At 43.4% G+C, this 22,773-nt stretch overlaps 1 protein-coding gene across 6 annotated transcripts; it reads left to right on the top strand.

Moving 5' to 3' along the window:
* Positions 1-438: 438 nt before the first annotated feature.
* Positions 439-21,858, top strand: NADK (NAD kinase). Of its 6 annotated transcripts, none has more exons than XM_048326278.1 (12): positions 439-526; positions 6,834-7,047; positions 9,952-10,035; positions 12,379-12,508; positions 12,964-13,072; positions 13,333-13,418; positions 13,695-13,797; positions 14,604-14,755; positions 15,269-15,368; positions 16,193-16,350; positions 17,505-17,587; positions 18,629-21,858. In XM_048326278.1, the coding sequence occupies exons 2-12, from the start codon at positions 6,875-6,877 to the stop codon at positions 18,774-18,776; spliced, it is 1,326 nt and encodes a 441-aa protein (XP_048182235.1). In that variant the 5' UTR covers positions 439-526; positions 6,834-6,874; the 3' UTR covers positions 18,777-21,858. The 6 variants fall into 6 exon arrangements, with proteins under 6 accessions (XP_048182235.1, XP_048182236.1, XP_048182238.1 ...); XM_048326279.1 differs by lacking the exon at positions 439-526 and adding an exon at positions 3,273-3,369; XM_048326281.1 differs by lacking the exon at positions 439-526 and adding an exon at positions 3,353-3,429.
* The last annotated feature ends 915 nt before the right edge of the window (positions 21,859-22,773 follow it).

The raw sequence follows: 22,773 nt of genomic DNA, 5'->3' as shown, positions 1-22,773 counted from the left end.
GGTTTAAGGGGTGCTTGGCTTTAGAGGGATCCTACAGAAAACAGAATTCATTCCTCTGGGCTGCACATCTTGCTGGTAACTTGGTTTAAAATCCAGCACTGCAGGACTGTGCTTGCAGAAGGATCTGGGAAACTGAAGCAACCAGAAGCTTTTAAATTTTCCAGTTCATCAAGCTGCTTTCCTGAAAAGAATCGAGGTCTGCTGTGAACTCAAAAGAATCACCAGTTTTCCTGGGAACGGTGAAATGGTGTGATAAGTAGACCAGTTTATAAATTATTTTTAGGTACAAATGGAAACCCATCCACTTCAGAACTCTTCTGGGGTGCATGCAACGACACATTTCCTGTGCCAGGGAGATTACAATCGTGACAAGATTGATAAACAGGAAAGTAACTGGTTTTATCTGTTTTAAAGGCAGAAAAGCAGACTCCGTTAGTCACTCAGGAAGACACAGAGCACCTCCCAAACACCACAACCCATTCTCTGCAGGTCTCTCTCTCCTCCACATCCCGCTTCAAGACAGGAGGTAAGTCCTGGCTGCATATTATGATATTCATCTCCATGTTGGATTTCTTCAAAATCTCTCCACTTCTCTTACCTAACTTTCCTTTCCTGGCTGCCAGCAGTTCTCAGTCCTACCCTGCCACTGGCAAAGATGATCTGGGGATGGAGGTTGGGTATCAGGCCAACATTCCCAATCGCTTATCTCAGATTTATTAACCCTTGTGCAAGTCAAATAATGTAGTTCAGCCTCAAAATTGGGACAATGACATTTACATAACGATTGGAGGTGTTGGTAATCAGCCTGAATAATGAAAAGCATTTCCCTGTGTTTGTGTCAGTGTGTGACCATTGAGAAATAATTTATTTGTCACATTCACGTGCCACCAACTCCATCAGAATTTAGGCTTTGTGGTACCTTTTTATTTCTCATGATTCCTCAGGAATTCTGAGTCATCAGAGGCTGTTTGAAATGAAGGTTGAGAGGTAAGAGCTATGTTCTTCAACCCTGTTAGATGTTAATAGAGACAATTTGCTAATTGCTTCCTGCTCAGTGGAAATGCCTCCTGCTGGAGGTGGGTTTGGGGTGTAGGTGGAGGCTGAACAGAGCCTCTCTGTATCAGGCACATCTATGCAAGTTGTCAAACAACAGCATTTTTGTGGAATTATCTTCTTTTTTGTTGTTTCTAGCAACTGAGAGCCCCAATAGGAAAAAAAAAAAAAAAAAAAAAAAAAGGGCAGAATGTTTTTATGCTCATTTCTCAAGTTACTGCCAACATTTCTCTTTATTTTCTTCCCTGGGAGAAAGGAAGCACAACTTGGCTTAGACTGCTGAGCTGCAGTGTTCTGGTCACAGTGTTAGGGAGAACAAGCTCAAAAGGGACCTAAAATTCTTCTGTTTCTCCTGTCACTGCAGTCTGTAGAGGGAAGAGCTGTCACAGCCTGGGACACTCATCCCAACACCCAAGCAGAGCTCCCAAGGTCGCTGCTGAACTTGCCCAGCTCAGAGCTGCTGTTTTAACTGCAGCCCTTTTATAAATAGGACAGGCTCAGCTGCTTAGCAGTCTTATCTCCACCAATTACCAGGGATAAGTGCTCCTCGTGCTGCAGAGTTCAGGCCTCTTACAAAATATTGAGCAACCGCAGGGAAGACGCTGAGCTGTGGGAAGAACAACCTGCCACTTAAAATGTTTATTTTTGAGCAGCCAATGTAAATTGTCGTGGCTGTAGTGGGGATTTATCACTTTCACCCTGCTGAATTTGGAAAAATCCATCTCAAGAGCCAGTCAGAAGGCAACCTCTTCCTTGGTCAGTGAGTGGTGGCTGGCAGGGGCTCCATGTGCAAGCATCTCTCCTGGGATGGTTTTTCACTTCAGGTTTCAGGGCAATGTTTGACTCCCTAAAGCTGAATTCCTGCCTAGTGTCATGTTCTGGTGTCCCTTTACAGTTTGAGAATCCCTCTTGGCACATTAAAGACATTTGAGGCTCTGAGGTATCATTAAGCCCACAGAGCTGTGTATTGTTGCCTTAATTCCTTTCACACTGGCCTCTGGAAAGAAGGACTAAAGAGAAATTTTGGCTCAAAATCCTGTACTTTCGAGAGTGGTGTAACATGGCCAGTGGTATTTTCCCACATCCAGCAACTGCTTCCTCTTTTTCAAGTTTCTTTCAGCCTTTACTGACCATCAGTTATTTACAGCTCCCTGGTTCCTCAAAAACAAATTACTACATAAAGGAAGAAGAAGAAGAAAAAAAAAAAAAAAAAATCCCCAATTGCCACATTCTCATATGGTGTAACTTGCTCTTACTGAGTGGATTCATCCTGGTGTGATTTATCCAGTGATCCTCATGTGAGTGTGGCCTCTTTAAAGTAGCATTGGTAGAAGATGCAATTTTGAAATAACAAAACCCAACGGGTTTGGTAACTGAAGAATTGTTTTCTTGTTGGCATCCATCCAGGGGCTTGATCCCACCTCTGTTGAAGTTTGTGACAAAACTCCTGATGATATCAATGTACCAAAACCTTTTGGTTTTTTTCCAGTTCAAGTACAGACTGGGAAAGGGTTTCTTACATTTCACCACTTTATGTCTGTACTTGAGAATGAGTGATCCTCACAAAGTGGCGTGCACTGTCAAACAGTTTTGTATCAGAAAGGATAATTAGCCGATGACGAAAGGCCAGATTAAGGTAAATTTCGTGACAGGCACTGTAGGGAGATAGGAGCAGGGTGCGAGGGGAAGCGTGTGCCAACAGCCACACCCTTGGCAAAGGGCGTGGTGTGAGCTGGAGGGCAAAAGGCAGATGGAGAGCAGGGCATGGTGCAGTGGGTGCCTGCCCTGGGAGGTGAGGGGGTCGGGGAGGTGGGATGGTTGGAGGCGAGAGATGCGGAATGGTGGGAGATGGGATGGTGGGAGATGGGGTGGTTGGAGGTCGGAAGTGCGGGGTTCCTGCAGGGCTGGGGTGGCTGGAGGTCGGAAGTGTGGGATGGTTGCAGGTGAGGGGTGTGGGCTGCCTGGAGGTGTGGGATGCGCCATGTCCCCCATAGGCACCTCTAACGCCGATATAACCCGACGCGATCTCGGACATTCAGGCGATCGCTACACACCCACAGCCCACCTAGCATCCCGGCGCCGAACCCGTGGCTAATTACCGCTAATTAGCGCTAATTAACCCGCGGGCCGGAGGCGGCCCCGCGCAGCCGCACCGCCCGCGCCTGCGCGCCGGGCCCGCGGCGGTACCGCGCCTGCGCGGGGCGGCGGGGAGGGGACGATGGAGGCGCGCAGGGCCCGCCGGCCCCGCGTCCCTCACAGCGCCCGCCGCCGCCAGCGCCGCCAGCTCCGCCGCGGGGCTCGGCCCTGAGGGACGCCGTGAGTCGGGGAGCCGCGGAGGGCAGCGCGGCCGGGACGGGCGGCCCTGAGGGGGGAGCGGTGCGCGCGTGTGTGTCCCCGGTGCGCGAGCGCGGTGCCCGTCCCTGCGTCCTCTCCCCTGTCCCTGTCCCCGCCGGGGCTGCTCGGGCTGCCGTCCCAGGTGCCCGCATCCCGGTTGCTCCGGGGTGGCTCCGGCAAACCCTGGAGGGGTGTCCGTGGGCAGCGGCGGGGCGGGACGCTTCCCGCAGGGATAACGGGCCGGCCCCGCTGTTCGCCTCCCCAGGGTCCGGCCCTGGCTTCGGGGGGTTCGTGCCCCACGCGTGGTGGGGTTCCGGAGAGGAAGGGTTAACAAATGGACTTGTTTTGCCTGGGCCGTGGACACGTGATGGTCATACTGTCTGGTTTTTGGTGGAAATAGCATTTGGGTGTGTAATCAAAACCTAAATTTGCAACTGCTGTCAGACTGCTGGGTTTTAATAGGGGTTTTGGTTTTCTTCAGGCACGCTGGAATAGGAAGTTCTGAACTAAACCAAGCTTTGTCTGTGTGATAGAGTTGTTCCTTCTGTTTTGTGTGTGACAGGGGGTTTAGTGACTTAGGGATGGAGTCATAGGCGTGTAACCTCTGCTGCAGTGCTTTCTTCAGCCAAATACAACCAAAAAAAAGCTCCACAGAGCAGAGCAACCAAGCACACAGTGCTTTGTAGCAATGGGACAAGGGGTACCAGTTTTGGATAAAGCACTGCCTTCTTATGCTTCAAGAGAAAGTTGATAATAGAGTACAAAAGGAGCTTTGAATGACTGATGCAACTTCCAAGAAATCAGTATAAATGCTGCAGACTCGGAGGTGGGTTAAAATACTGTGAGGACTTTGTCGGGACGGACCCTGCAGTAATCCTTTAACCAGGATGATTTAGGGCAGGGCGTTTGACAGGAGAAGTTTGTTACGAAATAACAGCTTACAAGCATGGTCGTTATAAAATAAAATTAAATCCCTTGGTGATTTGCAGCCTTATGCTCCTTTTGGGGATGTCATGGGGTTGTGTAAAGGTGGTTTGATGAAGCCCTTGGAAGTTCTGGGTCAGGGGAACGTTCAGTGAGATTGAAAATGGGAAACTACAATAAAACTGGAGCTGGATACGTGTGACAGGTGATCCACCTGGCTGCTGTGTCACCATCACAGATATTTATTGTTAGATGTTGACACTTTCTCAGCTGTTCTTTATTCTGCCGTGTTGGACATTGAAATACTTATTTTTCTTGTGTGGTTTTTTTTTTTTTTTTGGACATGATTTTAAACAGAGCAGCCTTTTCATTCGTTTGTTACCATGTGCTTAAAAGTTTTTTGGATCCAATCCTGGGAGCTGTTCAGTGGTAGTTTTATCTTATGTCAAGTCTGCTTATTCAATAAAGGTCTTGTGAGGGAATGTTAATTAAACAGTACACGGTGTAAGCTGTGGTTAAAACATCCTGAATTGGAAAGTATTACGTGGAGGGAATATCAAGTTCTTAGGCTGTATTTAGTAGGTCTGTACACTTCTTACTCCCAGTTTTGTGCTAATCTGATTTTCTTTACTGTCAGCATCTGTCAGATGAGCATTCTTCAGTCAAAGTCACATGGAAACGCATCTTGCTTATTACATAAATTATTATTCTCTGCCTCCCTTACTTAACCAATGGGCACAAAATTTATATATGAGCTTAAACTGTCTAAAAATAGAGGTACATTTTGCTAATCTTAGCTAGGCAAAATTGCAAGTCTGTTGCAATGGCTGTTTCCCAAGTTGTGGTCACAGGTGACGCAGCAATGAGTAACCCCCAGGTAAACATTGATACCTTTCCAAGGGCAGGATGCTATAAATTATTAATGGCTGGCAGTAATTGCACCTCTTTGTAGTGGTGCTCTCCTTGGGTAAGCCTAAGCTACAGCAGGAGCAAAAGTACTTTCTAATTTGATTAGGTGGCGGTGCTGTCTAATTTAGTAATGAGTCCAAAATTACAGCTGCGTTTTATTGGTGGTTTTGTCGTCTACAAGTTGGGGTGCTGGTGAAACTGTGGGGTTTGCCATCCTCTGGGGACTTTCCCCCCAGATATCCTCATTGTGGGATGATTTCCCAGAGACATAGTCCATCTTAATGGTTACAGCAATGTTTAGTTCCTCTCTCTGCTGGGTAAGGTGGGAAGTTCATCCAAAGCGATGAAACCGTTGGAAAAACATCTGCAAATTTTTACTGAACCAACTTTTCCCCCCCCATGTTGGAATGAACTGACTTGAGGAATGTGCCGTTCCTCTGGGCTGCACTCACTTGGATACTATTTGTTTATAGTTTAGTGTTTGTTCATACACTGAAAGTTGGTTTCTATTTTTATTCTGATAAGATTTCTTCTCTGCTTACTTCAAGTAATGACGAGAACTTGCACACGAGCTCTGTAGAACTTCCGCAGTTGTTTCAAGTTTGGGGTTTGTTTTGGTTTTGGGGTTTTTTTTTACTTCTGCAAAGCTGTGCTCTAACCAGCTGTTTATCTTTCATTTGTGCTGGTTTTTCGTGGAACTGAAATATTGCACATTTGTCCTTATTTTATCCTGTTTGTTTTGGACCGTCCCCCCAGTTTGTCAAAAATTAGTTAAGAACTTAGGTATCGTCCTCCAACTTGTTTTTGTCTCTCCTCAGCTTGGTATTAACCTCTTTTTTTTCAAAAGCTGAGGCTTACTAAGGTTATTTCTGTTGCATTATTTGACAGGGTTTTTTCTTTTTGCTCTTAAGAGTATTCTATTTTATCTGCTGAATATATGTATCACCTAATAGGAGACTTCATAGTTTTTCCTTTGCCTTAATTCCTTGGCACGTATTTAAAGCTTTTCTTTCTTTTCAATATCCAAAAGAAATTAATTTTATCTCTTATGTAACTGAAGACATGAATCTGTGCTGGTCTTGAAACAGCTTTGTACTGAGCCTCTTCTCAATCTGGAACACACTGGTCATTTTTAATTCCAAGGTTTTCTGATTACCTTGCAGAACTTCCCAGTTGCTCAGATTCTTTGGGGATGTGTTTATCAGTGAGTGTGAACTCTGTGTTTCGTGTAGCATGCTCCTCCAGATTTTCTTGCAGGGACTTTAAAGCACTTTAATTGCTGAAAAACAATTATAAAAACCACTGGGAAAACTCCACCTTGGTCAGCAGTGCTGACCACAGAGCGGGAGCTGAAAAAAGCAGGGAAATGGCTCAAAGCACCGACTCATCTCGGCAGCAATGCTCATCTTCTGGACAATTCCAGGAATTTCTTCATGTCTAGCACAATTCCAGTAATTTTTTGATGTTCAGCACATAATCTACTGAGAGAAGAGGGGTTGTTTTAGCAAAGCTTTCGTTTTTCTTGGAGCCAGCTAAAAACGTAATTCGAATTTAAAGGAAAGCTCTGTTACCTTTGCGAATACTGAGATTTTCCCTCTCCCTCTCCATCCCAGGGATTGAATTTCTCTCTGGCTGAGGTTCCTTCAGTTCCAGGATGGAGATGAGTCGGGAGAAGCTGTGTGCCAGCAAGGCTGATGGGAGCTCAGACTCTGCCTACCACTGCTCAGCATGTCACGATGATGAGGAGTGGGGCAGCACGAGCCGGGGGCGAGCCAAGTCACGGAGTTTGTCAGCTTCACCAGCCCTTGGAAGCACCAAAGAATTCAGGTAAGGTCCCTGCTTTTTCCCCTTGTTGCTAAAGTATATGAAGTTATCTAGATTTTGTTTTTTAAATATGCCCATGAGGGATTCTTAAAATGCTCCTCAGAAGGTTCAAAACTAAGGTGGGGAGTTGAAGGTAGGGTGTTGACTATGAGCAGACTCATAAACAGAATCTCATGGCTTGTCAAAACAGGTCTCTGCAGAGCTCACAGTCTCCAAAAAACAATCAATCAACAGTAGAGACAATTCAGACTTTTACAAAAGCTCCAGCCAGAACTTTAGTGCTGTGTGTTAAAAACCTGTGTTAGGTTATGTGTGAGGCAGCAAAAAGTGAGTTTGTGTTTGCAGACGGTTTCAGAGCAGTGAGAAACACCCACCCATTCTTTTTTTTGAGCCAAATTTCTGATCTCATTGCAAGGCTCTTGTCATGTGGACAGGGTGGATAGAACTTTTGATTTGGTGATCTTTGGACCCGCTGTAAATAGTGAACAGCGGGCAGGGGTAGCGCCGTGTCTTGATCTTGTGGGAAGCACAGCAGGACTTCACCTTCCTTGTGCTGTGACCATCCCTAAAGCACGGGCAGAGCCACGGAGGAGCTGCTCAGCAGATGGAATTCCTGTGCAGAGCTCCTAGTTTGCTGGTAGGAATGTTCTTGGGAGGCAAGAGGAGATACGGGTGAGGCTGAAGATCTCAGGGGGCGGCTTTGTGGTGAAGGGAGGGAAGCTAAAAGCCTTGAAAGGTTAGGAAAATACTTGCTCTTTGTGTGTAGTTCAATGAATTCAATGGCTCTGGGAAGTGTTTTCTGGTGGCTGTGCTCTGTTGTAGCTCTGGTGACGTGTGTATGGCCAATATATAAGACTTGATGTTTAAATTGTGCTGTAAAACTGGTGGTTTTCCCCTTCTCTGCTTAAACCTTTCAGTCAACCTGCATAGAAGACCATGTGGTCTGAATTTTTGTGTATTTATTTTTTAGCTAAACAGCTGCTTTTTCAACCAGAAGTGCTCTGTCCCTTGTGGGTTTGAATCAGGGTAATTGCTTCCGAGACTTTCCTTCATTAGGATGCTCTGCAGTCATTCACTGGCTGTCTTCACTTCAGAGCTAAATTGTCTCAAGGCATTTTGCAGGCTGTCAGGAAGTGCTGCTCTCAGGCTTCCTCTGTGGTGTTCAGCTTGAGGTAGCTGCCCAGCTGCTGGGAACTGATAAGTAGATTTCCCTAAAAGACGTAGAATTTGCAGGGCATTGCTGCTCATTCTTAGCAAAGGCAGCCTGACTGCGAATGGCTTTAAATCCTGTTCACTCAAACACTTTATTGAGCACTAATAAAACCAAGTGAAATCTCAGGGAAAATTTACACCAGTTACTAATTAGAGCTTGCAAGGGAAACTTTGTTGGAATGTCATGAAGGTCAGATGTGGATATTTAATGCCTTGGTGGGAACAGAATTTGGCCAGTTATTGGGAGTGGCATCAAATAATGACCTGTGTTGTGAGAAGGCAAAAATTACACTTACCTGGGAGAAGCTGGAGTGGAGCAAGAAGTGGGAGGTGATGCTGCCAGAGTGTTATTTAACTATCCTAATTCCAAGGGTAGTTGTTCACAAGTGGAGAGAGACTTATCATCCCTTTGCCCATATTGGCACACACATTAATCTCTTGTTATGTCAGTCCTTCCTCATTTTTCTGTTTATTATAAGTAAGGTAAACTTTGTAAAACACTTAGCAATGTTTTTATTTGACTTGGTTAGTCACGCCTGGACTTACAGATGGAAAAGAAATTATTCTGGTTTTGTTATTGGCATTCAAGTCTTAGACTCGCATATTTTATTAGGCATAGAACAAATAAGATGGTGCTGGCGTTCCTTAATTATATAGATCTGTTTAACCTGTGATCTGGTTTTGATTTTTATTAGATTTCTGAGGGTTTTTTTAGCTCTAGGAGTGAGTCATCAGGCTGGCCTGAGCTACTTTGTAACACACAATGGAAGGCACTGCAGTGATGATTGTTACTGCCAAGCAATAGGTGATTGAATTAAGCCCAGGAAAGGCATGTTTCCCTCTTCTTTTTAATGGAATAATTCTAATAGCAGTCACATAATGCTTCAACAGTTCCATGACTTGAGCAAGTTTTGCTCCCAGCTCCAGCTTTGCTGGAGGAGCTGAGGCAGAAGAGTTCTGAGTTGCTCCAGATAATCTCATCCTAGAGCCAGGAGTAACCCTGTGTCCTGGTGGGATTCAATTCTGAGGATAAATGACACCTCAGAGCTCCTGTTTATTTGAAGACAAAAATCTTATTAGAGAAATAAATGGGGAGAAGTAGCATTTTTTTTAACCTGTTCAGAATTGCAGCCTGATGCTGCAGATACAAATCTCCATGTACCTTAGAGCTGAAGAATTTGTTTGATTAATTTATTAAGGGTGTTCAAATGACCAAGACACACATTGCTGTGACTTGACCATGCCAAAAACATCTGAAGGTGTTGGAGAACTCCTTGTAAGTGCTTGTCTAGGCACACAGTGGGAAACCCAATGTCTGTACATTACTGCCCTTAGTGAGGGTGGGAGCACTCACTGAGCTGTTTTAGCTGTATTTGTACCAGATTCAGTCATTCTCAAAATGTGTGCTTCTAGATAAGATGTAGTGCTTCAAGAAACACAGAATAAAAGTGTTGTTCTTGTGCCTGCAGCAGTGAAATTGGTGTCACTTAGGAACTGATGCAGGCATTGGAAATGTGAGAGCTAATCTGTAAGATTACCCTGCCTGGGAACCTCTCACGTAGGTTTAAGAAATGCACTTTGCCCTGCGTTGCTTTTGTGCAGCTGCTTCAAAGGAGGGTTTGGTGTTTGAGCATCAGATAGACCCAGTTTGTCATCACATCTCTTTTACTCACTGATTATTTTCTCTGCATTCAGGAGAACACGCTCCTTGCATGGACCATGCCCCGTGACCACGTTTGGACCAAAGGCCTGCATGCTGCAGAATCCTAAAACGATTATGTGAGTACTCATCCCATCAGTGGCATTGTGCTCGTTCTGTGGGAAAGAAAACCAGTTTGCTTTTCCACTGATTCCACTTTTTTCACCCCCTAATCAACACTTGTTTGTATTTTATCTGATATTTCAAGATTTTCATGTTGCTTGATTGCCATCCTGGGGGCTGCTTTGCCAAGTTGGTGTGGTCTACAGTCCATAGTTTGATGTCTAAAATGGCAGCTCTCATATTTCCAACCCAACAAAGAGTCTTCTGGGCAGCACAAGGGGAGGAAGAAGAACTGTTCTGTGTGCTGTGAAATCTGAGGGAAGCCTTCTCCCTCTCTTGGTGACGGTGTTTGAATTTGTACTTTCAATTTTTGTGTTTGATCTGTGGTACTTTCAGTTAAGGCAAGTTTGCTTTTAGACTGTTGATAAATGGTGGAAATAAGGCTGGTTTCTGCTTAGTGGGCAAATAAACATTTCAATTTTGTAGGTTGGGTGGCATAAAGTGGTGCTTTCTACACCAGGTGTTACATACTTAATAAATGGGGTCTTGACTTGGCCAGGTGAGGAATTTCAGGGTTTAACCAAGGCAGTGCTCCCTATTTTTGGGGGGCCCTGGCACAGAGAAGCTGTGGCTGCCCCATCCCTGAAATTGTCCAAGGCCAGGCTGGATGGGGCTTGGAACACCCTGGGGCAGTGGAAGGTGGGACTGGCTGGGCTTTAAGGCCCTTCCAACCCAAACCATTCTGTGATTTTTGCCCCTTTAAAAAAGTTTTATTTCCTTGCTCTTGCAGTTAAATATAAGATATTGCAGTCAATATTTATTTGCCTAAATCTCTACCTCCGTAGACAGTAATATTCCCGGTGACATCCACCCCTTTCCTGGGAAAGTGTGACACAAATCCCTCCCTTTGGTAACTCAGAACTTCCTCATTCTCCCCGGGTGCTGCAGTGCAGCTGAAAGCCAGCCCAGGTTGTGTTTACCCACCTGACCTGGGTCATTGCTCCTCCCAGGGGCTGGCCCAGGACAGGGATATAAGGACAGGGATGGGATTGTGCCAGGGCAAAGCTTGGGCAGGCAGGGCTGGGAGCAGAGCTGCCCTTAGGCTGCTGAAGGGAAAAGCAAACTGTAAATTACTTTTACTACACACGAGGTTTTGTGGCTTCTAAAAACAAGCAAGACCTTGTTGATTTTTTTTTTCTCCTCTGCTGTGGATAGTTTAATTTTGTTAAACTCTCCTCACTGGAGGGATTTTTTTTTTTTTTTTTTTTTTTTTTTTTTTTTTTTTAACAGAAAATTGTCATTTTTATGTGCAGGCTTAAGTTAGGGAAGGTTGGGTGTCTCAGTACAACCAGCAGCTCTAGAGCTTGCAAACCTGTTTTTTGATGAGCAGAAGGATTGAATGACTACTCAGTGAAAAAAGGATCAGTGGCCTCTTGAGAGAAGGGAAAATCAAATACCTGTTTTGGTGGTTTTTTTTTTTTTTTTTGAAATGGAATTTTCATTATGAAATCTTGCCTTGAAGATCTGGAATACAAGTCTTACTGCAGGATTTTTCTGTAAAGCCTCAAAACCTTTTATCAGAGCTGACTGAAATCTTCAATAGAAGAAAAAACATTTTTCAGAGAAAAATGTATTCTTCTGAGGTTGCAGTTAGTAATAAGTGAAAAAGCCTCAGCCTTTTGTTTTATTTGGAGCTGTTGCAATTGACTGAGTCCTGGAAGGAAACATGAAGATCTTAAAGCAAGTTATGAATAATTTTTCATTCAGTAGAACTGCATGGAATTGGTGAGTACAGCTGAAAGAGGCAGACTGGCTTTTGTTTGAATGAAGTTGGTGCTAGTTCTGGGTTTATTCAGTGCTGCAATCTCTAGTTCTTGTCAGCATTATTGATACTAAAGTCCTGCATTTGCCTTTAGTTTGTGCTGTATTTGTATCTCAAATGTTAGCACTGAAATAAAATGAATTTTAAATTTACATTAAGCTGTTGGACTTAGAGTATTGGATGGGGCAAAAATTATGTTGTGGCTTTTTCAGATCCTCTAACTGAGTGTTTCTCCTTTTGAGTCAGCACTAAAACAAGAGGAAATCAGCCTTGTGGTGTCAGTCAGAAGTTGATCTGAGAGTTTTTGTGGTGCTTCTGTTCAGGTCCCTGTTGGCACAGGTCGTTCATAGGGCCAGGTACCAGAATTAGCAGCTGTTGGTTATCACCTGCACGTAGTGAAGGACAAACATCATTGCAATATGAATTACTGCCTTCCCCTGCCTGCTGTGTAGGGCTGTGTGCCCTCCATACTTTTTTTACCAGATCAGAAAGGTGTCACAACAAAATGTGGTGATGTTTGGGGCTTTTTATCCCCTAGGCACATTCAGGATCCAGCAAGCCAGCGGTTGACATGGAACAAACCCCCCAAGAGTGTCCTTGTGATTAAGAAGATCCGTGATGCCAGTCTGCTGCAGCCCTTCAAAGAGCTCTGTGTGTACCTGACTGAGGTGAGAAAATACAAATTATACCTCAGCTCTCTCCAGCTGTTGATTCTGTACAGAACTGTGCTGTGCAAACAAATTTTTACACCCACTGCATGTACTAAAATTTGTTGCGGGGCTTAAGATCAGTATGCAGCTTAAAACTAGAACTATTAAAGTAAAAACTTCCATTCTGTTTGCAGTTCTAAATTACAGGAGTGGGATATAAAAAGCTTAAACCCTTAAGCCTTGAGCAAACACAACAATGTCTCATGTAATCTGTATTCCAAGCTTTAATTTATTAAATAGTCTGTGCATGCTGCAAAATTCTCATGAGGATCAGACCACACATTACAAACACCCAGCAGGTGCAGAACACTGCTGTAAAATACTATTTATGTGTCTTAAATTAGTGGAAATTATGGAGAGAGTCAAGTGTGTTGTTAGGAGGTCACTCACAAGCTTATTTCCTCTCTCTTCAGGAAAACAATATGATAGTGTATGTAGAAAAAAAAGTACTGGAAGACCCTGCTATAGCTAATGATGAGAATTTCGGACCAGTGAAGAAGAAATTTTGCACCTTCAGAGAAGGTATGGAAATGATTTCTTGAAAGGACAGTTGGAGTGGTTTTTTGGTTTTGTCTTGGTGTTTTCTTAGCTGTTGGGTCAAGTTTGTAAAACTTTGGTGTCTTTTGCACACAGTTGTCGTTACATCTTAGTTGTGGTTTTTGTGTATTTGTGAGGGAATGTTTGCATGCTGCAAATGTAATTTTTCTTCCTGTTTTTTGTTAGGAAATTAAGATTGTGGATACAATTTAATTCAAAACTTTCTATTTCAATGTTGCTCCTAGACTATGATGATATCTCCAATCAGATAGACTTTATCATATGCCTGGGAGGAGATGGGACCTTACTTTATGCTTCTTCACTTTTCCAGGTTGGTTCTTATGGGAAATAGACCGAGAAACTTTTCTTTTGGAAGTATTTAAAAGTGCATTTTTTCCCCCTTTGTTGCTGAGTTCAGCATTTGTCTTTTGTTCTTCGTCCCTTCTTTTTTATCCAGCCTGTTTTACCTTGTGAAAATAATGTCAAATGTGTTGTTTTTATTAAGCACAGTTGAAGTTTCATCAGTAGTCACAATATTTACAGGCAATTAGTTGAAGTATGAATTGCTTTGACTGAGTAGCTTTAAAACTCTTTTCTTTATTGATAGGGTAGTGTACCTCCAGTTATGGCTTTTCATCTGGGATCCCTTGGATTTCTTACTCCATTTAATTTTGAGAATTTTCAGTCCCAAGTCACTCAGGTTATAGAAGGTAAATTTAAGGGGACGAGGTGTGGTGTTTGTTTGTTACTTTTTCTTAATCAACTCTTTTAGGTTGGCCCTTAAGATTTGAAATTTGAGAAATGTATCTGAAGTGAACAGAAATCTTAAATGAACAGAAATATATCTTAATTTAACAGAAGTTTTGCATTGCATTGACCCATCCAGTGCTGCTCTCTGTACTGCTCTGCAAAGGAAAAGGGCTAAGAAATAACTTTGTGGAGTAAATAAGTATAAAATAATGTAGAATTTACGCTAAATGACAGCTAAACATAGAAATCAAGTGCAGTGTTTAAGCACTGAGAAGTCAGGCAAATAAAATATTTGAGGAAATAAGTTCTTTGTCCCTTGAATATGAGGTTATTTGAGTTGCATCCAAAGTAGATTCTGGAAAAGATGTATAAAACTCTCACATTACCAGAATGTTGTCTTTTAATACATGTTTCTAATGCTTTAATTTTCTTTAAGCTTAGCTTTTGTCTTACTGAAGATCACATGAGCCCAGCAGTGTTTTCCAATCTGAATCACGTCTATACAGAATTTAAATTTTCTTTGTACATCATAAGAAAAGTGGGAAGGGACTGGCTTGAAATTTGCCTTTGATTTTTGCTCATTGCTGCTAAAAATTAGTTTTGAGCTTCAGCCAAGTGTAGCCAGTTATGCTGGGAATGAAACTGGGAATGTTGAAAGCTCAGGAATAGATGGATGGCATTTCATAGAGAGTGCTGTCATTGCTGGGGTTTATTTCCTGTGCCAGCTTTTCATTTTTGTGTGTTTTCCCCTGTGTTTCCTCTCCAGGCAATGCAGCTCTTGTTCTCCGGAGCAGGCTCAAGGTGAAGGTGGTGAAGGAGCCCAGGGAGAAAACAACAGTCCAGAATGGGATAGAGGAAAATGGAGTCGTGTCTGCAAACCTGGAGAAAGAAGTGGGCAAGCAAATTATGCAATATCAGGTCAGAGGGCAAAGCAAGCAACAAGAACCAGGATAGTTTGTAACTTCGTATTTGTTTTATGAAAACTCCCCCCCAGCAGTGCAGGGCTGGTCCTTGCTGCTGCAACTCACAATGTGCTCTGCATGCTGAGGAATTGCTGCATGTATTTGTGCACTCAGAAATGCTGATTGTAATTTCACAGAACTGTTTAGGCTGGAAAATATCTGCAAGATGGAGCCCAACCTTCCTTCTATTTTGAAGACAAAGTAGTAGTTCTAAAGTGAGATACACCAAACATTTTTATAAATGAGAAGAAAAACTTTGCACATTGTTAGTGACCAACTCCTGGAAATAATTCTTAACATCTCAGAAATTCAGCTGGCACGTGATAGGACGGAAGTGTAAAGAGTTTAATTTGCAGGTACTAAATCAGCACAAATATTTAGAAGATCTGGAAAAACTGCTTTGTTTTGACATTTATTTCGTTGCCAAGGCAGCAGCAGCAGACTGGGGTAATGTTTGGTGTCGTGGCAGGTCCTCAATGAAGTTGTGGTGGATCGTGGCCCTTCCTCCTACCTGTCCAACGTGGATGTGTTTCTGGATGGGCACCTGATAACCACGGTGCAAGGAGATGGTGAGTGCTGCTGGAGCTTTCCCAGCTCAGGGGCCGGCTGCTGTGTTTTCCTGCAGGGTTTTCTCTCATGGAAACAGAGCCTCAGTTCACTGCTGACAGCATACATGAGTGTGCAAAGAGTAGGTCTGTTTATTCCCCCAGTGAAGCTTTAAGGTGCTGAAAGATTTTGTTCATGGGCTTGTGAGGGCAAGTAGCTCTCTTTTGGGGTATTATATTTCAGGCTAAGGGCAAGAAGTAGCTCACAAGAGATTGGCCTGGATATCTGGAATTTGCTGAAGGCAAACAATCTCCACTCATGAACAACAGGAGTCAATCTTTAAAGCTCTTACCCTAAAGAAAAAAAATGAAAGTCATTATTACAAAATTGTGTAACTCAAGATGCAGAATTTTGTGCAACTTCTGAAACCACGTGGCAGGGTCAGAGGGGAGTTTCTCACTTGGTGTGTGTTGGGCTGCAGTTGAGCTGTGAAATCCAAGTGGAGAGGTTCACTTTCCTGGCAGTGGGGTTTCTTGGTGTCTCCCAGAACAATCCCTGGTTGTTGATGCTGATGGCAGTGCCTGATTGCTGTCCCTGGGGTGAGAGTGGGGTTTCTTGGTGTCTCCCAGAGCAATCCCTGGTTATTCAGTGCTGATGGCAGTGCCTGATTGCTGTCCCTGGGGTGAGAGTGGGGTTTCTTGGTGTCTCCCAGAGCAATCCCTGGTTATTCAGTGCTGATGGCAGTGCCTGTTTGCTGTCCCTGGGGTGGGAGTGGGGTTTCTTGGTGTCTCCCAGAGCAATCCCTGGTTATTCAGTGCTGATGGCAGTGCCTGTTTGCTGTCCCCAGGGGTGATCGTGTCCACGCCGACCGGCAGCACCGCGTACGCCGCCGCAGCCGGAGCCTCCATGATCCACCCCAACGTCCCTGCTATCATGATCACCCCCATCTGCCCCCACTCCCTGTCCTTCAGACCCATTGTGGTTCCTGCTGGAGTGGAACTCAAGGTTGGCTTCTGTCATTTTATTTCTCCTTGTGAATTAAAAACTTCTGGAGTGGCCACGGGAATATGAGGAGGGTGGGAAGTGCCGTGTGTCTCCTGCTTGCTCCCACTTGGAGCAGGTTCAGACCAAGTCTGATTCAAGAATGTGGCTTTCTTTAGAAGAATTTCCCCACCAGTGGAATACTTTACACTTTTCCTACTGGCTTGTAGCTCTGTAACGTTCTACAAAATGGGAATTCCTACATTTGCATGCTGAAAAATGTTACATAATCTTGGCTAAAGTGCCTGTAAACGATCAGTGCTGAAGGGAATCAAAAATTCTCCTTTCATGCAGAAATATTGCAGAGTTTAAGTATGTATTGGTAGCATTATCTGCAATTCAGTATTTAGCTTTTGTTAATGTTGTCTTGCAGGAAAAAAAAGGGGTATTTAACACCTGGATATAAAATAGACTTAGATAATGTGCATTTTGAACAAATATTCTTGTGCAGGGAAGAGCTCCTTTCTCCTTTTGTCTCTGTTACAAGCCTGCTTAAGTAGGAAGAAAGCTGATTTGGAAGGGCTCCTAGAAAAGTTAGAAGATTAGCATTGAAAATGAGTGTGTTCTGGACTTTTTGTTCCTGTTTTACAGCATAAATTGAATGTTTATTCATGGCACTGCTCTCAGCCCACGCTTACTTTCATGTCAGTGGGTGTTACTGGCCAGTGGTAGTTAATTCTTTTAATAGGAATGTATGTTAAATAGGAGCAAAACTTCCTAAATTTGACAGCTTTGGAGTCGTCATGTATTAAAATCTATTTTTCTGGATCAACTTTTTAATTTTTCTTGAAAGAGAAGCTAAATCAGCTCCTGAATTAAACTAAATTAACTGAATTAAAGCATGAACTGGCTGGAACTGGAAGGTCTGTGTGGGTTATGACCTTGTACTTATAAAAAGGGGATTTATTACATCTAGAAAAATATATGTTTATCAACAAAAAATGAAGGTTTGGAGCTTGAGTGGTGTTACTGCACTGCTGCCATGAACAGATGAGGAATTCCAGTGCAGCTGTGGAGTTACAAAGACTCAGCTCTGCGCTCAGAGGGAGGATGGAGGAGGTGTTTGTTCCTTGCTCTTGAGTTTTGGACCTCAAGTTCAGCTCATTCCTGTTTTTCAGATTATGCTCTCCCCAGATGCCAGGAACACAGCGTGGGTTTCGTTTGATGGAAGGAAGAGGCAGGAAATATGCCATGGAGACAGGTCAAGCCTTTTTTCTGATTGTATTATCTCTAAGTATAGAAAATCCTGATTCATGCAGCTCCCTCACTCTCTAACATCTGCCAAAAGGAGTTTTGGCAGTGAAGAAACAAGCTTCTATAAACCCTAACACCTCCTAGAGCACAAACTGCACTAAAAGGATTTCATTTCTAGCTTGAGTTCTTTAGATCTTCCCATAAAAGCAAGTGAAATGTTCAGACTCTGTAAACATTGCGTGCTTGGCAAGGAAGATGGGCATATCTTTAGAAAACTCTGTAAATTTTAGCTTCAAGATGAATCCTAGGAGTTTTGGGAGGTATAAACCAACAGGAGCTGCCTGTGAGCAGAGCTGCTGGAAAACTCCATGTGGTTTAAACTGGGTTAACTGGGAGTGGTTGTGGTCACTTGCTCTGGCTTTGAGTGAGCAGAAGGGTGTGAAGTCCCTCAGTTCTGTGTTCAGTATGTGGTGGTGGAGGTGACTAAAGGCAGCTGTGGGAAGGAGATTGGCAGATTTGTTATTCAGGATGCCCTTTTTCCTCTTGGCCCACACAAGTTGCCATGAAGGAAAATGTACAGCTGGTGTAAGCCTCCATCCTGAAAAGTTTTATTTCCTCTGAGCTGGAATCATCTCTAGAAGTAGTTGAGGAGCCCAGTGAAGATTCAAACCCAGGGTTTGGCCCATGGTTACACTCTGGAATCCTTAGGCCTGTTGCAACTGAAAGGCCAAGGTGGTGCTTTGGGTTTCCTTTGTCCCTGTGTGGGTGATGTGAAGCCCAGCCAGAGGCTGCAGGGTGCCATGGAGGGGCTCACAGAAGTGTCACACAAAGTGTCCCCAGAGCAGCTGCTCGTTGTTTACAGCTCAGCTGAGTTCAGCTTTAGCTTCGATCACTGATCATGCAGAGCTGTTGTTCGGCAGCGTTGGTGAATCAGTGCTGTGCTGGGTGGGGAGCAGGCTGGGGTTTGGGGAGCAGGCTGGGGTTTGGGGAGCAGGCTGGGGTTTGTTCAGGTTGCTGTGTGCTGTCTGACTGTCCCGTGCTGTTGCAGTATCAGCATCACTACCTCTTGCTACCCCCTCCCCTCCATCTGCTTCCGGGACCCCGTGAGCGACTGGTTCGAGAGCCTGGCCGAGTGCCTGCACTGGAACGTCCGCAAGAAGCAGAACAACTTCGCCGTGGAAGAAGAAGAGTTCTGAGTGTCCACATCCAGCACGACTGGGGCACTGGAATGTGGCAGTATCCCCTCCTCTCTGCTTGGATTTTGGAGCTCTTGGTGTGGGCACCGCCCTGGACCTGCCTTGTGGTTGTGGTTTCTATCCCTCAGATCCTGTGGCTGGAGAGGGTTGTGTTCCTTTCTGTCTAAAATACCAAGAGTAGGAGTGGAAGGCTCTGATGGTTCTAATCCAGTGTGAATTTCCTTCCAAATGAGCAGTCTGAGAGTGGATTGTTCCTGACTGCTACCAACAACCACATCTGCAGATTTGATTGTAACCTCTAACTTACCAGTTCCATGGTAGGCTGAATGTAGCTACACCAGGGAAAAGTGGCAGCAGAAAAGTGGCATTAAAATCTCCTCTTTCGGTTTGTAACTCCATTTAACACTGCTAGGAATAGAAAGGCTCTGAGATGATTTCTTAAAAAAAAAAAAAAAAAAAAAAAAGCTCCTCTTTGTTATCTTAAATACACCTTGCCCAGAAAATACTTTCTTACTTGCAAATGTGACACACTGAAGAAACACCCACAAAGGATGTTTTTTATTAATAGATGGAATTAATAATAAGTATATATTTTTTATATATACATTTCTCTCTCGTGCCCATTTGAGCAGTGGCTGACCCTTGGCTGTCAGCACTGTGGAATTGCCCACAAACCACAGGGATGAGCATTAATTATTACAGGTGTCTGTGGGTTTGTAGCTGAGCTGATTCATAGCTCTGCACTTCCTCTTGGTGGGAATCATCCGTGTGTTGGTTTTTCCTATTATTTTTGTTGGATTCCCTGGGATAAATGGTAGCATTAGAGACTATCATGTTTAAAAAAAAAATAATAATAATTCTCCAAGCGTTCAAGAAGAATCTGGACTTCAGTTGCTACTGTATTCTAGTTCCACTGTTGTCCTGAAGAAAACACCCTGTTCTAGATCCTGAATGCCCTCAACTTCCATGGATACGTTCCAACTCTTGGTGCTGAGTAATCCAGGATGGGATTCTGCATTGGTGGGCTGGAGCAATGAGAGGACACATTCCCAGTGGAGTAGCAATGGTGCCTTCAGCACACTCAAGATATTCTAAGTCTCATATTTACTTTTTTTAAGATGCTTTCAAACGTTTCTAACTTCTCTCTGTACATATTTTATTGTGTGTGCTTTTATGAAAGAACAACAACAAAAAAAAAAAAAAAAACACCCAACAAAAGAACTGGTTGGGGGGGAAAAAAAGGGTTTGTACTGTACTTTAACTGCAAAATAGCAAACCCAAGGATAATGTTTACATTTATGTTCTCTGTGGTGCAGTGTCATGATCATCTTATCCAAACTTCAGCATTTTCAAGTCTTGCTGCGTTGGTCACGAAAGGAAGGGACAGGAGCTGTTAAATGCCCGTGGCAGATTCTTGCCAAGGGATGAATTTACTGATTGAGGTGGGTTTTCTTTGGGAATGGAGTGAGAGTCTCTGCTGAACTTTTTCCATGATTGTCTTAACGTTGTTTCTGTGGTCCAAAGTGGAAATAGGAAATGGGTTCATTTCCAAACTCTGCCTGACCTGTTGTCCTCTGGTGGTTTCAATAATGTCTCATCCCTTTTGGATGCTGCCCTGGGCTGAGTCCATGAAATGCAGGTGAGAGCACTTTTCCAGAAAAGAGAAGCAAACTCTTGGGTTAACGATTCAAATCACAATGAAAGTGTGTTCATATAAATTAATACTTGGTTTGTACATTTTGTAAAATAGAATATTGGTTTGATTTGGTCAAAAACAGACAGATTTTGGGATATCTTGGAGAATATCCAGAGAGCTTTTGGGATTTCTCTTTCACTTGAATCCGTAGTAATTGTTTTATCACTGTTTTGAAGCTGCTTACGGGTTTCCTAAGTGGAGTACTCAGTTATTTGATAACTGGTTACTTTTTGAACTAGAGAAGTGTCAGGCTTTTTGCTTTGAAACTATTTTATTTAAACATGCAATAATTGAGAGAAGGAACAGTGTATGGTGTCTAGAGAAACGTGTGGATGAGTGGAGAGTGAGCAGTTCTAGGCACACTGGGGAGTGGAAATCATTTTGCAGAGGTGAAATGATTTATGAGCCTTATCTAGTATTTTTTTAAAGATAAAACTATATTCAGCACTTTTTATTTATGCTTTTTATAATACTAAAGCTATTCTTGATTAAATTGCTGAACTTTTAATTTTCAGAGTGCACAGGTCATGAAATCTGTAATCAAAGTGTACTGAACTACTTTAGATCTACATTAGGGGTTGGCTTGAAATTTATTCTTCCAATTTATCACCTGCTGCAATTGCATTGCTGGCTCTGAGGCTGCTGCAGCTTTGCTTGTACAAAATTCCTGCTGATAAAAGCCATTTTCTGGGTGGCTGATCAGCCCAGGCAGAGCTGCAGCCCCTGGCTAAGGCAGGGCAGTCGCTCAGTGACTTCAGTCCTGGCTTTTCCTCCAAAAGCTGCCTTGATTCTCCCTGTCCCAGCTGCTTTCTGCCTGAGCACAGCCCGGGCTGTGTTAATACATCACAAAGTTTATCTGAGTGTACAAAGTCCCTTTTCAAGGCTTTTAAGTTGCAAACTGCAGGAGAGTGAGGCTGGGGCAGCCCTGGAGTTGTGCATTTTAACTGCTCCAGGAGGGGGGGAGTTGAACCAGAAAAAAGCTGAAATGCACCTCACTTTATTGGCAATAAAACCTCATTTTGCTGATGTAGCTTATTCAGAATAACTTGGTTAAACTGTGCTAAAAGGGGTTTGCTGATTAGGAGTTTTTAATAAAAGGGTTTGTAAGTCACTGGTACCTGCAAATCCTTTCATCTACAAAGGGCCAAAATGAAAGCTGGGAAATTAATTTGGTTTTGGTTTTTTTTTTTTAAAAAAAAAAAAAGTTATCCTCTGGTAGAAATTGAAGAAGTTGTTACCAACTGTAGTAGGGAATAAAGCAGTGTACTGAATTTTTAAAAGACGAAAAATCCTGTTACATATTGTTAACACATTGAAAACTTTAAGTATTGTTGAGAAACAAAATATTTTTCAATCCTTTCAATAAAATCTTTTTGTAAAGTTGGATTTGTCGCTTTGCCCTTTGACTGGGGAGGATATGAAATTGGGAATACACAGCTACGTGCTTGGAATTGTGTGGGGTTTGACACTTCTCATGGGACAGTGGCATCTCTTTTCTGGGAATACACCCAAAGCTTTTTTGAATGTCTGATACCATTTGTTCCTCAAAAGTCTCAAAATAAATGCTGGATTTGCTGTGCAAGTCAAAACAAACCTTGTGCACAACCAGCTGGGCTGCATTAAATGCTGTTTTTGAAGGCCCAAGAATAGAAATACCAGGAAAGAAAGAGGTAAGAGCAATGCTGATCAAATAATCCCTGATAATTTGATACCCAGCAAGTTTAGGATTGAAAATGGGGTTTAAATGCCTGTGGCACGTTCTGCCAAGTTCTGGAAACTTTTCCCATGGAACTTGAGATTAACGATGATGTTAAAGAGTCTTTTGATTTCATAATTAATCTGTAACTCGTTCCAGCAGTTGAGAGAGATGTGAGGAGAGGCCTTTTGCAGGTAAAGGAGCTGTTTTTACGTGGAGTTTTTGTTTTACAAGACACCATGGAAAGGGTTTTCCCTCTTTCCCTGCCAGGCTGGTGACAAATCCTTGCTGTCCATGGCCAGAGCAGTTCCTGTGACAGTGACACCGTGACCTGGCCATAAAACTGCCCCTAATTCTGAGCCAGCACAGGCTTTGTGCAGGAGCAGAGCCTTCCCCTCCTGCTCTGCTGCCTCTGGGCTTGGCTTGGGGAAGGACTGAAAATGTTTTATTGTGATGTTTAAATGTTTAATTCTTCCAGCAGCAACTCCTGCTGCCACTGTGACTTGTGGGATGAAGTCACAGAGTCAGCTGCTGCTCCGTCAGCTCCTGCAGTCTGGCCACACACAATTAACCTCTTCTTGCCTCCCTTGGGCTCCAGATAAAGT

Source organism: Corvus hawaiiensis, chromosome 22 (genome assembly GCF_020740725.1).
Source record: "Corvus hawaiiensis isolate bCorHaw1 chromosome 22, bCorHaw1.pri.cur, whole genome shotgun sequence".
NCBI classification, from domain to species: domain Eukaryota; kingdom Metazoa; phylum Chordata; class Aves; order Passeriformes; family Corvidae; genus Corvus; species Corvus hawaiiensis.
Note: the sequence above shows the minus strand (reverse complement) of the source record. Positions and strands in the feature narration are given on the sequence as shown.

Coding starts and splice junctions, on each gene's coding strand:
- NADK (XM_048326278.1), top strand. CDS start 6,875: ATGGAGATGAGTCGGGAGAAGCTGTGTGCCAGCAAGGCTGATGGGAGC. Junction 12,509..12,963: donor TCTGTGTGTACCTGACTGAG/GTGAGAAAATAC, acceptor CTCTCTCTTCAG/GAAAACAATATGATAGTGTA. Junction 15,369..16,192: donor AACCACGGTGCAAGGAGATG/GTGAGTGCTGCT, acceptor TGCTGTCCCCAG/GGGTGATCGTGTCCACGCCG.